The following is a 13,279-nucleotide window of genomic DNA, read 5'->3' on the forward strand; positions in this document are numbered from 1 at the left end:
TTGCCCCAAGACTGTGATAGAATGAAATGAGATACCTAAGTATACAAATTAATAAATTGCAAAAATTACCATGTTTGTTCTCTAATAACTTGCACTATTTCTTCTCATTTTCCACTGTGTTCACATACTATTTAAAAAATAAATGACCTTAGGTTTTCTATAGTATGTGCTCTGTGCAGTAATTTCTATGTCTCTATTTTCAGCATGATCTTTCTTCCCAAAGGTTGCAGGCAGAGTGGCTGAGGAAAGGGGTGCGGTGTTGGGCCATGAAGTGGGCTACTGCATCCGCTTTGATGACTGCACGCACCCGCTGGCTACAAGAATCAAGGTGAAGTGTTCAGGCTGCTTTCCTGGTACAAATAAGGGGAGAGGGGTTTAAAAACATGCACCACTGCTGCTGTACAATACACTGAGGACGAGGTGGAAAGTCAGACATCCTGGCCTCAGGGATTCTAGTCTGCTGGAAGGGAAGAGTTCTTTCTTTACTCTGAAAGGTACTTGGCAGTCAGGTATAGCCTTGATTCTACAGGTGGAGAGCTAAGGGGTTGGGATTGAGTGATCCACCTGATGCCCACTGATGGAAGAACCAGGACTGAAAGTTGTCTTTTCTTGTATATGTTTTAATTTTTCCCACTACCTCATATAGCTATCTCAATATAGAAACGAGACTTATAAAAACTTTAAAAGAGGGACAGGTAGTTTAAGTAAGTAAATAAAGTGTAGAATTCATAAATGATGGTTTCACTAGATGAAATGTTCTCATTTTTATATGATAATGGATTTTATCAGTGTGTTCTTTGACCTAGTTGCTAATATTAAGATAATTAGTATCAACAGTAATCAGTGTGTAATCAGCTCTGCAGGGTATCTGCTGTGTACTGCTATGCTGGAGTCAACGTCTAATCAGATAGTGCAGTAAAACAGTGAATGAAATGCCCTGATGAAATGAAAGCTGGTTATTAGAATCCCTGTTACTTCTTAGTTTGCAGTAGAGGAACATTTAAAATAATCAGAGGAGCTGAAAGAGCAATGTGGTGATTTGTAAAATACGGACCTTGTTTTCCAAATTCCTGTATTCTGTTACCTTTGCCATTCATTTTGCTAGGTAAAAGGAATATTTAAGCTAGCTAATTTTCTGTGGATTATATAACCAAATGATTCTTTTTGAGTCTTTGATGAAAAGATTTTGTGTTCTGTTTTGTCCTAATTTGAAGGCGCTCAGTTCTTAGCTGGTGGTTTGTCGTTGGTGAGAAGTTCTCACTTTTCTTCTTTTCATGCATGTGACAGCTAGTGCCAGTCCAAGAAACATGACAAGTACATTTCCTGAAAACAATGAAAACCCCAGTGTATAGCCCTCAAGGGAGACTCTGTAGCCTTGTTAACATAACTGAGTTTATTTTTGAGTGAGAGTAACAGCATCCAGTTGTTGCTACCTATTTCTGAAGCATTTTATAAACATTCATTAATCCTAAATAATAATTCTTTGAACAGTTTCTGTGTGCTAGGTCCTGTGTTAAATGCTTTACATGTGCTATGTTATTTAGTTCTCACAATAACTCTGTAAGATTGTTATTTTTATTACCACATTTTATGAAAGAGGAGGGAGGCTCAAAGAAGGTGAGTAACTTACCCAAGGTTCACACAGCTATTAAGAGACAAAGCGAGGATCTAAACACCAGCAAGTTTGACACGGTAGCTCCTATTCTTAACTGTGACCCCAGTCTAACTTCTGCAGATAGTATCAATGAAGCTGAGGTCATTAACCTCCAAAGCTGCAGTCTGCAGGCCTTGGACATTTCGAGAACAGTTACCTGAGGCCCACAGTGTTTCCCTGGTCAGACACAGTTTTATCCTCAGTGGCCACTCGTTAGCAGTGCCAGTGGTGCAGGCCCTGGGGAAATGGGACTTTGCTGACAGCCGTGTAATGAAGGCTGGTGAGATTCTGCCGAAAGATTTGTAGACACAGTGAGAATCCCATGTTTAAAGTTTTAGGAAAATGGGGAATTCCTCCCAGTCCTTTGTGGGACTTGATCTAATCACATGCTGGTGAAGAGGTTGTACTTGAACTTTGCAGAGTTGCATTTGAACTTTAAAAAAATATTAATGGCTTATATAAATGAATTATGTGTAAAACTTGTTTTTATGTTTTAGTTTCTCACCGATGGAATGCTGGTCAGAGAGATGATGGTTGACCCACTGTTAACAAAATATAGGTAAATGAGTTTTTTCTGTGATAACTTTCCTGAAGTTTCCCAAGTCCACAAATAGATTGAGAAGCAGTTGTGGTAATAGCTGGTAATAGCTACCTCAAAGCTTTTCTCTTAACCTTTGCTGTTGTGATCTTTGATTTTTTTCTTCAGAATTTGGGTAGTACAGTTCTTTGTAGACAGCCCAAAATGGGCAAATTTAAAGCTCTCGTTATTTAAACAGCCTGATGATGTGACCTGTACATCTTGGCTCTGTCATATCCCAGGAGTGGTAGAGATTGTGGCGTCCCAGCACAGCCAACTCACTTAGGCAGTGTGTGTTCGAATACAATACACAGTCACGGGTTACTTATCCCTTCCTCTCATCCTTGTGTATCTGTGTCCATCAGTGTAGCAGTGAAGTTGTCCCACTCAGGCTCTGTGGGAGAGGATGTCCCATTGGACTCCTTGGTCCGGGTGTCATGGCTGTGGTCGTCTGTCTGCCCTGTTGGCTGTTTATACAGCTGAACAGTCTTCAGGTGGCTGGGCCTTGTTCCAATTTTTGTGTGCTCTGTGGGATTATTGGTTATGATGTCACTAAAATCACTTGTTCAATCCTATTGGAGTTCAATGGGTGTGGTGTAAAGCTCTTTGCCGATAGCAGTAAACACACCCTGTACTTCATTGATATGTTGATGTCACCGTTTTTGTTATACTGTTTTTATTTTTTTTTAAGATTTATTTATTTTTTTTGACAGAGTTAGACAGTGAAAGAGAGAGATAGAAAGGTCTTCCTTCCATTGGTCCACCCCCCAAATGGCTGCCACTGCTGGAGCTACACCAATCCAAAGCCAGGAGCCAGGTGCTTCCTCCTGAGGTGCTTCCTCCTGGTCTCCCACGCGGGTGCAGGGACCCAGGCACTTGGGCCATCCTCCACTGCCCTCCTGGGCCACAGCAGAGAGCTGGCCTGGAAGAGGAGCAACGGGGACTAGAACCCGGTGCCCATATGGGATGCTGGCGCCGCAGGTGGAGGATTAACCAAGTGAGCCATGGTGCCAGCCCCAGTTGGGTTTACTGTTGATACAAGGTGATTGCATGAGGGCTAAAGACCCAGAAGTCCATGTGGAGGTCCAAATGGGATGATGTGGGGTGGTTGGTCAGATGCCCACTGAGACCTTCACCTCTGATCTTTAGTGCCATTATGCTGGATGAAGCCCATGAGAGGACCTTATACACTGACATTGCCATCGGCTTGCTAAAAAAGGTATGACTTCATTGCCGGAGTTCTGTGTTCTGTGTTTTTGTTTAGTTGCCTGAGTAGGAAAGTAACTAGCAATTTGGGAAATCCAGCAAAATTTAAAAATAATTTTTTAAAGTTCATAATCCTACCCATTTGGGGAAAATTGTTGGTGGGATGTTTGCTACTTGTATCTGTTTTGGCTTACTGGGGGCTGGATTGTATGTGCTAATTTACATCTTGCTTGTTTCCCATAACATTTCATCAAGATCATTTCTCTCTGTCATTAAATATCCTTTGAACACATTATTTTTAATGACTATTTAATAATATGTTTCTCCCCTAAAGTATTTAACTCTTCCCTTACTCTTAGGCCTATGTATGGCTTTCAGATGTTACATACTTTTTGAATACTGTTGTAGTAACTACCCTTGTAATTAAATGTGTTGTATTTCTGTTTATTTTCTCTCTCTCTCTCTCTTTTAGATTTATTTATTTACTCGAGAGGCATAATTACAGAGAGAGAGGGAGAGACAGAGAGGTTTTCCATCTGCTGGTTCACTCCCCAGATGGCTGCAACAGCCAGAGCTGTGCCAATCCGAAGGCAGGAGCCAGGAGCTTCTTCCAGGTCTCCCATGTGGGTGCAGGGGCCCAAGCACTTCAGCCATCTTCTGCTACTTTCCCCGGCCATCAACAGGCAGTCAGATTAGAAGTGGAACAGCTGAGACTCGAACTGGCGCCTATATGGGATGCTGGCTCCACAGGTGGAGGCTTAACCTACTATGCCACAGTGCAGCCCCCTTCTCTCTTCTTTTTAACTTTTCATTATGAAAGTTTCAAATATACCTAAAGTAGGGAAAAGGGTATAAAAACCCCATGTGTCTATCATTGGCTTCAGTAATACAATTCATGGCCAATTTTAAAAATGATTTTATTTATTTATAAGGAAAGCAGAATTGGAGAGAGAGAGAGAGAGAGAGAGATCTTCCATCCATTGGTTTACTTGCCAAATAGTTGCTATGGCTAGGACTGGGCCAGGCCAAAACCAGGAGCCTGCAACTCCATCCGGGTCTTCCACATGGCTGGCTGGGCCCCAGTACTTAGGTCATCTTTCTCTGCTTTCCCTGGCACATTAGCAGGGAGCTGGATTGCTAGTGGGACTTAAACCAGTGCTCATGGGGCCGGTGCCGTGGCTCACTTGGTTAATCCTCCGCCTTGCGGCGCCAACATCCCAAATGGGCGCCGGGTTCTAGTCCCAGTTGCTCCTCTTCCAGTCCAGCTCTCTGCTGTGGCCCGGGAGGGCAGTGGAGGATGGCCCAAGTGCCTGGGTCCCTGCACCCGCATGGGAGACCAGGAAGAACCTCCTGGCTCCTGGCTTGGGATTGGCGCAGCGCCAACTGTAGTGGCCATTTGGGGGGGTGAACAAGTGGAAGGAAGACCTTTCTCTGTCTCTTTCTCTCTCACTGTCTATAACTCTACCTGTCAAATAATTAAAAAAAAAAGAATAAACCAGTGCTCATATGAGATGACTGTAACCCACTGTGCTGAAATGCTAGCCTCAAGATCAATTTTTTAAAAGATTTATTTATTTATTTGTTTGTTTATTTCTTGAAAGGCAGAATGATAGACTTGAGATCTTCCCTCAGTAGTACAGTCCACAAATGGCCACAACAGCCAAGCCAAAACCAGGAGCTAAGAAATGGGTTGCAGGGGCCCACATACTTGAGCCATCACCTACTGCCTCCTGGGTGTATGTTGGCAGGAAGCTGGATTGGAAGCAAAGTAGATGGGACTTGAACCAGGCCCTATGATGTTAGACTCAAGGGCCCCAAGCAGCAGCTTAACATGTTGTACCACAATCTGTCCCTCATGCCTAGCGTTGTTTTGACCTGATCTTCATTTTCTATTCCCTCCCCTTATTTTATGTTTGTTTTCTTTGGACAAATTTCTAGTCATAGGAATCTAGAAAGAAGTGGAGAACAGGGTGATTAAGAACATGGGCGCCGGGGCCGGTGCCGTGGCTCACTTGGCTAATCCTCTGCCTGTAGCGCTGGCACCCCGGGTTCTAGTCCCGGTTGGGGCGCCGAGTACTAGTCCCAGTTGCTCCTCTTCCAGTCCAGCTCTCTGCTGTGGCCTGGGAGGGCAGTGGAGGATGGCCCAGGTGCTTGGGTCCCTGCACCCGCATAGGAGACTGGGAGGAAGCACCCGGCTCCTGGCTTTGGATCGGCACAGTGCCAGCCATAGTGGCCATTAGGGGAATGAACCAATGGAAGGAAGAACTTTCTCTCTGTCTCTCTCACTGTCTATAACTCACTCTCTCACTGTCTAACTCTGCCTCTAAAAACAAACAAACAAACAAACAAAAAGAACATGGGGGCTCTGGGTCAGACTGCCTGGGCTCAAATTCTTTGCTGAGTGACTTGTTTCTAAAATGAGGATAACAGTGGTCTCTTTATTATGCTGTATGTCCACTTTCCTATATGGTGACTGCTAGCCATCTGTGATTTTAAAAGTCTAGTTTCTGTATTTCAGGGGCTCTATGGCCACATATAGCTAGTGACTACTGCCCTGGCCTGTATAGATAAGGCAATTCATTGAAGAGAATTCTATGAGCTGTAGCTCCTGCATCATAATTTGGTGTGAGGCTTGCATAAGGTACTGTAAAACTGAGCGTGCTAGACTCAGGTACCTTTGCAGTTAAGAGAAGGATGCTGCCGCTGTGGGAGTGTGTCCGTAGATTCATGAGGGGAGGGGGCTGCATTTCAGGTGTTTGTAGCCCCCTTAGCCAGGGATTTTTGTGCAGTGTACTTGACACACATGTATGCAGGGACTCTGGAATAGCACCTGACATAGAATATGTTAGCTGCTATCTTCTTTTAAAGATTTATTTATTTATTTGTAAGTCAGAGTTAGAGAGAGAAGGAGAGGCAGAAAGAGAGAAAGTCTTCCATCCACTGATTGACTCCCCAGTTGTTCAAAATGGTTGGAGCTGTGCCGATCTGAAGCCAGGAGCCAGGAGCTTCTTTTGGGTCTCCCACGCGGGTGCAGGGGCCCAAGGACTTAGGCCATCTTCTGCTTTCTCAGGCCGTAGCAGAGAGCTGGATCAGAATTGGAGCAGCCGGGTCTCGAACCAGTGCCCATATGGGACACTGGCAGTGCAGACGGCAGTTTAACCTGCTATGCCACAGCGTCGGCCCCATGCTGCTATTTTCTTTATCTTCTTCCTTGACCAAAGATTGGACGTTATCATCCTTGAGAGGAGTTATCACTAGGAACGGTAGAGTAAGAAGGCCTGTTTCACTGAACCTTTGCCAATACTGAATATTAGCCTAAAAAGTAACTCCTTGGGGTGTAGTAGATCAAAAAAGAAAATCTCCGCTCCTGTTGCTTTGGTGTATATTTTTGCTATAGTTTATTTAATTATTTCTTTTATGCCTGTTGAATACCTGTTTCTTGGAATAACTGTTAATGTCCATGTTTTCCTTTGCTTTTAATATACTTTTTCATGTTTTTAACTTTGTATACTTAGGCAATATTCCAAGACCAAGGTGTCAGGAAATGATGGTTTTATTCTTAGTAAATTGAAATTCAGGTCCTAAGACCCCTTTATACTTTCTGGAATTTTTCTTTGTTTCTTCTTTAGGAGAATCCTGTTTATTTGCAAAATGAGAAGCAATAATGTATTAGCCCACTTTTATCTATGATATTAACAGTTATGAATTAGTGGTCATTCTTTTTTTTTTAATTTTTTTAAATTTTTTGACAGGCAGAGTGGACAGTGAGAGAGAGAAAGACAGAGAGAAAGGTCTTCCTTTGCTGTTGGTTCACCCTCCAGTGGCCATTCTTACTTCATTTATCAGCTCCCTATCCCCCTAAAATACACACGCTGGATTGTTTTGAGGTCATAAGCATTGCATTGTTACCATTGGTTCCTGGTGTGTTCTTTTTCAGATTCAGAAAAAACGAGGGGATCTCCGACTGATTGTAGCTTCAGCCACTCTGGATGCAGAAGTAAGAGCAGTCCCTCCCTGTGGCACCCCCTCCCCCACTGTCCCATGCACACACACACATATACACACTGGAATCATTGGACACGTGCCTGGAAAGTTACATCTAGCGAGAGCTTATCTTTGACAGAGTAGCCTGCCTTCCTCTTGTAGCCATCTCATGTCCTAGATTCCATATCGTCACAGCAGCCTCCTTTTCACTGTGGGTGGAAATTAGCCTGTAATTAAGTAAGTTCATAATTGCCTGCTTGTTTTGTTTCTCTCCATGCTGTCTTTCTTTTCACACAAGAAGCTTCTTTTTACTGCTCTTTTCAGTTTGAGGCTTTAGTTCTTGAATTTATTTATGATGATAGCACATATTTAGATTTTTTTTATGCAGTTGAAGAGTTCCCTGTATATATAATTTCCATGTTAAAATTATTTTCTGGCCAAGTATACATTATCTTTCTTCCTCAATGACTGATATTTTAGCCTTAACAGCCGTTCATCTCTACAGCGACTTCTGGCCACTTGGCTCTGCATACACACACACTAAGCGTGGTGCTAGCTGACAGTGGTCATACACTCTGGCTCCTGGGGCGTGCAGACACACTAACAGCTGCTTGTAGAGCAGTGTGTTCAAGGTGCTGAGGCAGCCAAAGAGGAGCACTCACTTGCAGCTGGCTGCGAGGTGTCCAGAAACTTTCAGAGGAGTTGACATCCCCAGCTGGACTTGAAAGAGTCGCAGAAATTTGCTGGAGGGGCAGAGGTGGGGCAGGACACCACGTAAGAAAGGTAGGGATGTGAAGCCATGTGTTGTTCAAGGAGCCACAAGTGTCATCTTGCCTGCCTGGCCCCATGTGGGTGATCCAGCCCCGAAACACCACTCTGACTTCTTCCCCTTCGCTCTGTCCAGTGCTGCCTACACTGTAGCTGCTCAGATATACTCTGCTCTGGGGGACCATCCCACCCCCCATTCTCATGACGTCCCTCATTTCACTCATCTTGATCAGCTGTTACCTCCTTTTGAGAGACCTTTCCTGACCATCTTATCTAAAACAGTGCCTCTGCTGCTCTATGTGCCCAGCACTCACCACTGCCTCACTTGGTTTGCATACCCAAGTGTTTGTTGTGTCTCTCATCACTAAGTGGTAAACTCCACGAAGTTTATTCTCCACCTAAAACAGTATCTGGCACAGCGTAGGTGCTTGGGTGGAATGAATTTTGATTGAACGAGAAGCAATGGGAGATTAAAGTGGAGAGATTGACAGGAGTCATGTTGGAAGGCCTTACAGCTAAGGAAAGATAGATGAACTCCATTGTGCACTTGGTTGGGAACCATAGGAGGGTATAGGCAGGGCAGTGACTTAATGATTCTTGGGTTCTAGAAAGATTATTCTTGGTGCTGTGTGGAAGAGGGTAGGTGTGAACATGCTGCTCAGAAGGCCAGTTCTGTAAAGCAGATGGTGTCAAGAGGGCCTAGCTCCTGGCCTCCTTGTGGCTTCAGGGATGCAGAACGGCTTAGAGAAAACACTTTGGCCGAGAGAGGTCCTACGTGTGCGCCTAACCTGGTCCCTGGCTGTAGGGTATTGTTGTGTTCGTCTGCCCATGGTGACATTTGTGTTCCTCCTTTGACTAATTCTCATCTCCTTCACACTTGCTATCTACTGGAATGCTCTGTTGAGGACTCCAGGTGACCCCACCTCCAGTTAGCTCCTTTGTGACCAGAGATGCACCGAGCGTCGCTTTTATCTTCCTCACTTGCCTCTCTCTCTTTTAAAAATTATTAATCACATTTCAAAGTGATTCCAAACAGGTCTTATTGTGTTGAAAACTGTAATAGCCAATTCTTTTCTTAGATTTCTGTAAATTAATACTTACTAATTGCTCACAAGTGCCCTTCATTGTCTTTTGGTGTGGTGCAGAGATATAACAAATCAGTTCTGCCTGTAGTAGTTGTTGGAACTGACTTTCTGGAAGTAAGTTTTATTTTTTTAAGAGAAAGGCGGCTGCAGGGATTTGTCGTATTTGTGTGCTGGGAGGCGGGGCTGCTGGCACTTGGGCAGCTCTCCTCTGGGCCCTTGGGAGGCTATAGCAGTTCCTTCCTCCATCCCCACCCCTCCTGAACATCCCCTGTGAGGGGAGCAGGCAGGTCTGTATGTGACTTGGTCCTGTGTGAGGGGGAGGGTGGATGGATGAGGCCTGTGTCAGGTGTGGTTTGCATGTTCTCATGTGAATGAGGGGGTAGGGAAGAAGGGTTTGAGTGGGCTGAGGAGGGCATGAGTGAAGAAGATTGTGTGGGCATGGCACAGGGGGTGGCTCAGGTTGCATTATGAGCTAGAGGCTTAGGGGACTGAACATTCACCCTCAGCAGGTGCTGGGTCTTTGAAGAATTCCATGCTGTCCAGAGGGATGGGATTGCACCTGCTATGGTTTCCATCCCCTGGGGCTGGAAGGAAGCTAAGCAGTTTGATGAGGGCTGGTTGGGTGGTCACCTCGAGCAGCTTAGCTGTTTTGTTTATATGAACACAATTAAGTAAGCAATTATATAGCATGGCTGGGTATAATTACCAAGTATGGACAGACCATCGTGTCACAGGATACTGTTTTTCTTTCATGCACTTCATTCACGTAGCAGAAAATATGATTACCGGTGTCATCCACTTTTTTTGTGTGTGTCTCAAATCCATTACTTAGAGAGATTGCTTTCTCTTACCAGATTCCTGGAGAAGGAACTTTGGGTCAGCTGGGGTCAGGTTCCCACTCTGGGCTGATCTGCTGGGCTAAGGGAGGCTGGCCCCGGGGTGGGTGTGCTGGTTAGACATGGCTGCGGCAGCCTGCTCCTCGTGTTAGGTCAGCTTCTTCTGGGGAAGAAGCTGCCGCAAATGTCCACACCACTTGAAGTTCCTTTCACAGACTGGGCCCTTCCTCTGTGATGTGAGGTCTCGCCGTAAGTCTACATCTGGGTGATGCCACATCCTTTGGCCAACTCAGACTCTGCTTTTCTATGTGTGTTGAACTCAATTCACTCTCCAGAGAGAGAGAGAGAAGTCTTCCATCTGCTGGTTCACTCCCCAGTTGGCCACAATGGCTAGAGCTGCGCTGATCCAAAGCCAGGAGCCAGGAACTTCCTCCAGGGCTTCCCATGTGGGTGCAGAGACCCAAGGACTCAGGTCATCTGCTACTGCTTTCCCAGGCCATAACAGAGAGCTGTATTGGAAGTGGAACAGCCCATATGGGATGCTGGCACTGCAAGCAGTGGCTTTTCCTGCTAGGCCACGGTGCTGGCCCCACTCTCCCAGTTTCTTGATTCTGCCTCAAGCTTCCTGCACTGTTGATGCTCATATTTATTTGCTTTTATGTGTATTTTATATTTCCAAATGAAGAGGAGCGTGGGATCGCAGTTAACCCTGTCCTTGCCGTCTGGCAGCACCTACTCCTTAGCTGCTCGGGTTAGCCATCCAGTCGAACAGACTTATCAGGGCGTTCTCCTCTTCCCAGTCTGCGTGGCTTTAAAATCTCAAATGCTCTGGAAGTCGTCCTCCTTCCCATGCAGCTGCTGGAGTCCTGCCCTCTGCCTGCTCTCCTTCTTCCTTGGTGGCTTCTGCTTGCACTCCTTTGCTGGCCGCTTGTCCTCCCATGCTCCTGAGGAAGCTGGTGCTTGGTGCTGGTGGCAGTCTTGACTGCCCCTGTGTGCCAGAGACTGCCAGACCACAGGCCTGCAGCTCGCTGCTTCCCACTCTCAGTCCTTCCTCACGGGCCGTAGTCCGTAAGCCGAAGACTTCCATCACTTCAGAAAGGTTCTTTTTCTTTTAAAATATATTTCTATTTCTATTGTTGATTGACCCATAGTAATTGTATGTATTTGCAGGGTTCAGGGACCTTTCCATATACATGTAGCGTGTGCAGTGATAATATCAGGAACCACCAGGTCTCACCTCATTTGTCATGTCTGTATGAAGGGAGCATTCAGGACTGCTTTAGGAGTTTTGGTCCAGAGGGATTCTGTCCAAGCACTCAGTGTTTGCCAGTCCCGGCTGGCGGCTGTGCCTCTGGAATGCTTCAGCTGTCTCTCCCCTGAGCTCCTGTGACAGCGTCCCACATTAGGCTCCTTACCTCCAGCTGCTCCTCTCTGATGCCCTTCTCCAAAATGGCCCTGGGGCCTGGAGTCCATACACAGGTGTGGTGACATGCCCATCCTCAGGATGGCATCCAGGCATGAACTGCCATCAGGTATTCAGTCGCATTGCAGGCTAGACCTGTGCCAGGGACTGTCATTATTGCTTTGAACCTCCCTGCACCTCGCAGGGTAGAGAGTGGTGTGGCCATGGGCTGTCTCTTCTCTTAGGAACACCTTCTACGTCTTCATCCAGCTCTGCTGTCATCCTGAGGGCAACTTCCCGTTCCCAGCCGGTGATGATCCCCCTTGTTCCTAATGCTCAGTCAGGGGACCTGCCGCCTCCATGAGTGCTTCCCCGAGAGCCGTGGTTCCTGCCCTTTCATTCTCCAGATTGTAACTTGCAGGTCTTTTCTGGTCATCTGCCTCCGGTTTGTTTCGTGTAGGGCTCTGGTTGGGTTTGTCTGCCCAGGGCTGTTTTCTCTTTATGGGTCTGTGGGGGGCTCTGTTCTCCCCTGTTGGTGCCTCACGTCTGCCCCTGTGCTGTGCATTTCACAAGTGTGCAGGAAGGCAGCAGAAGTGACTTGAAGGAAATTTCCCCCAGAGGACCATGAAGAGGGGGCGCTGTGTGCAGGGGGGCACAGCACAGAGGACTCTTGTTGTGTGAGGCACTTTTGTCCATGCCTACTCCTTTTAGACACAACTTTGAGGTTGGTGTGGAGCATCCTAGTGTTTTGTTGTTAAAACCAGTCTACTCAAGTACCCCTCGAGCCCATTCACTCTGGGTTTGGTGCAGTTCATTAATGTGGCTCCTGGACTCCTGGGTTTCCAGCAGCAGGGGTGGGCTTGTTTTGTAAAGATAGCAAATAGGGAAGCAGAGCAGACAATTGCAGAGCCAAGCTTCAGGGAGACTGGATCTAGTTGGAAGGTCATTCAGAATCAGATAATGGGCACCCCGCTACCACCATACACACACACACACACACACAGTGTCTCTGTCCCCTGTCTCCTGCTCACTCACCTGCCAGTGTTGTCACTGAGCACTTCTCAGTCTTGGCTTCTCTGGGCAGCTTGCGATCATATCTTCCAAGATGGGGTCTTTAGTGGTGTCTCCTTCCTCCTCGTTGGCCGGAACTCACAGTCCCTGCCTCTCTCTGGGCTGCAGATCTGGTGATTAAGTGCCATTGAGTGCGATGTAGCCACCTCTTTGGGAGAAACTTCCAAAAGCGGCTTCTCCTACCAGGTACTGTGGGAGTGTCAGAGCAGGGTCTGACACTGCAGCAGACCTGCCCCATTCTGAGCGTGTGTGACACCTGTGTGACATATAAGGCTGGAGAAGCTACTGACCCTGCCTTCGGGTGTCCTAAAATCTGTTGGAAAGTCACAGTGGTTACTTGTATGTGTCAGTAACTGCAGTGCCAGGAACATACCTGGTGTTCACAGAAGGGAAGTTTCCTTTATAAATTATAATCATGTGTCACCAGATTTGTCTGTGCTCTTGGGTTAGAGCTACACATCAGCCTGCCTTAATTGTATTAAACTTGAATTACAGCTTTTGACCTGGCCTTTGGTTCTATAAAATACAGGGGATAGTAATAAGATAAATAATACCATAACTATGTGTTAACTCAGGTGTATTACTAAACACACTTAAAATCTAACCTTTGTTATTTTATCAGAGGTTCAATAAAGAGTCATTGGAATGTGGTTTCCATCATTTCAAGAAGAAATATGTGAATTTTAAAAATTGTTT

The 13,279-nt window shown here is 45.9% G+C and overlaps 1 protein-coding gene across 3 annotated transcripts in view; it reads left to right on the plus strand.

Moving 5' to 3' along the window:
• DHX35 (DEAH-box helicase 35) overlaps window positions 1-13,279 on the plus strand; it is a 72,504-nt gene that overhangs the window by 21,724 nt on the left and 37,501 nt on the right. For all 3 annotated transcript variants that reach the window (XM_062204198.1, XM_062204199.1, XM_062204200.1), the window contains exons 5-8: window positions 224-328; window positions 2,152-2,213; window positions 3,381-3,450; window positions 7,375-7,434. In XM_062204198.1, coding sequence (XP_062060182.1) covers window positions 224-328; window positions 2,152-2,213; window positions 3,381-3,450; window positions 7,375-7,434 — 297 coding nt within the window. The remainder of the gene's footprint in view (window positions 1-223; window positions 329-2,151; window positions 2,214-3,380; window positions 3,451-7,374; window positions 7,435-13,279) is intronic.

This window comes from Lepus europaeus, chromosome 10 (assembly GCF_033115175.1).
Source record: "Lepus europaeus isolate LE1 chromosome 10, mLepTim1.pri, whole genome shotgun sequence".
Taxonomy (NCBI): Eukaryota; Metazoa; Chordata; class Mammalia; order Lagomorpha; family Leporidae; genus Lepus; species Lepus europaeus.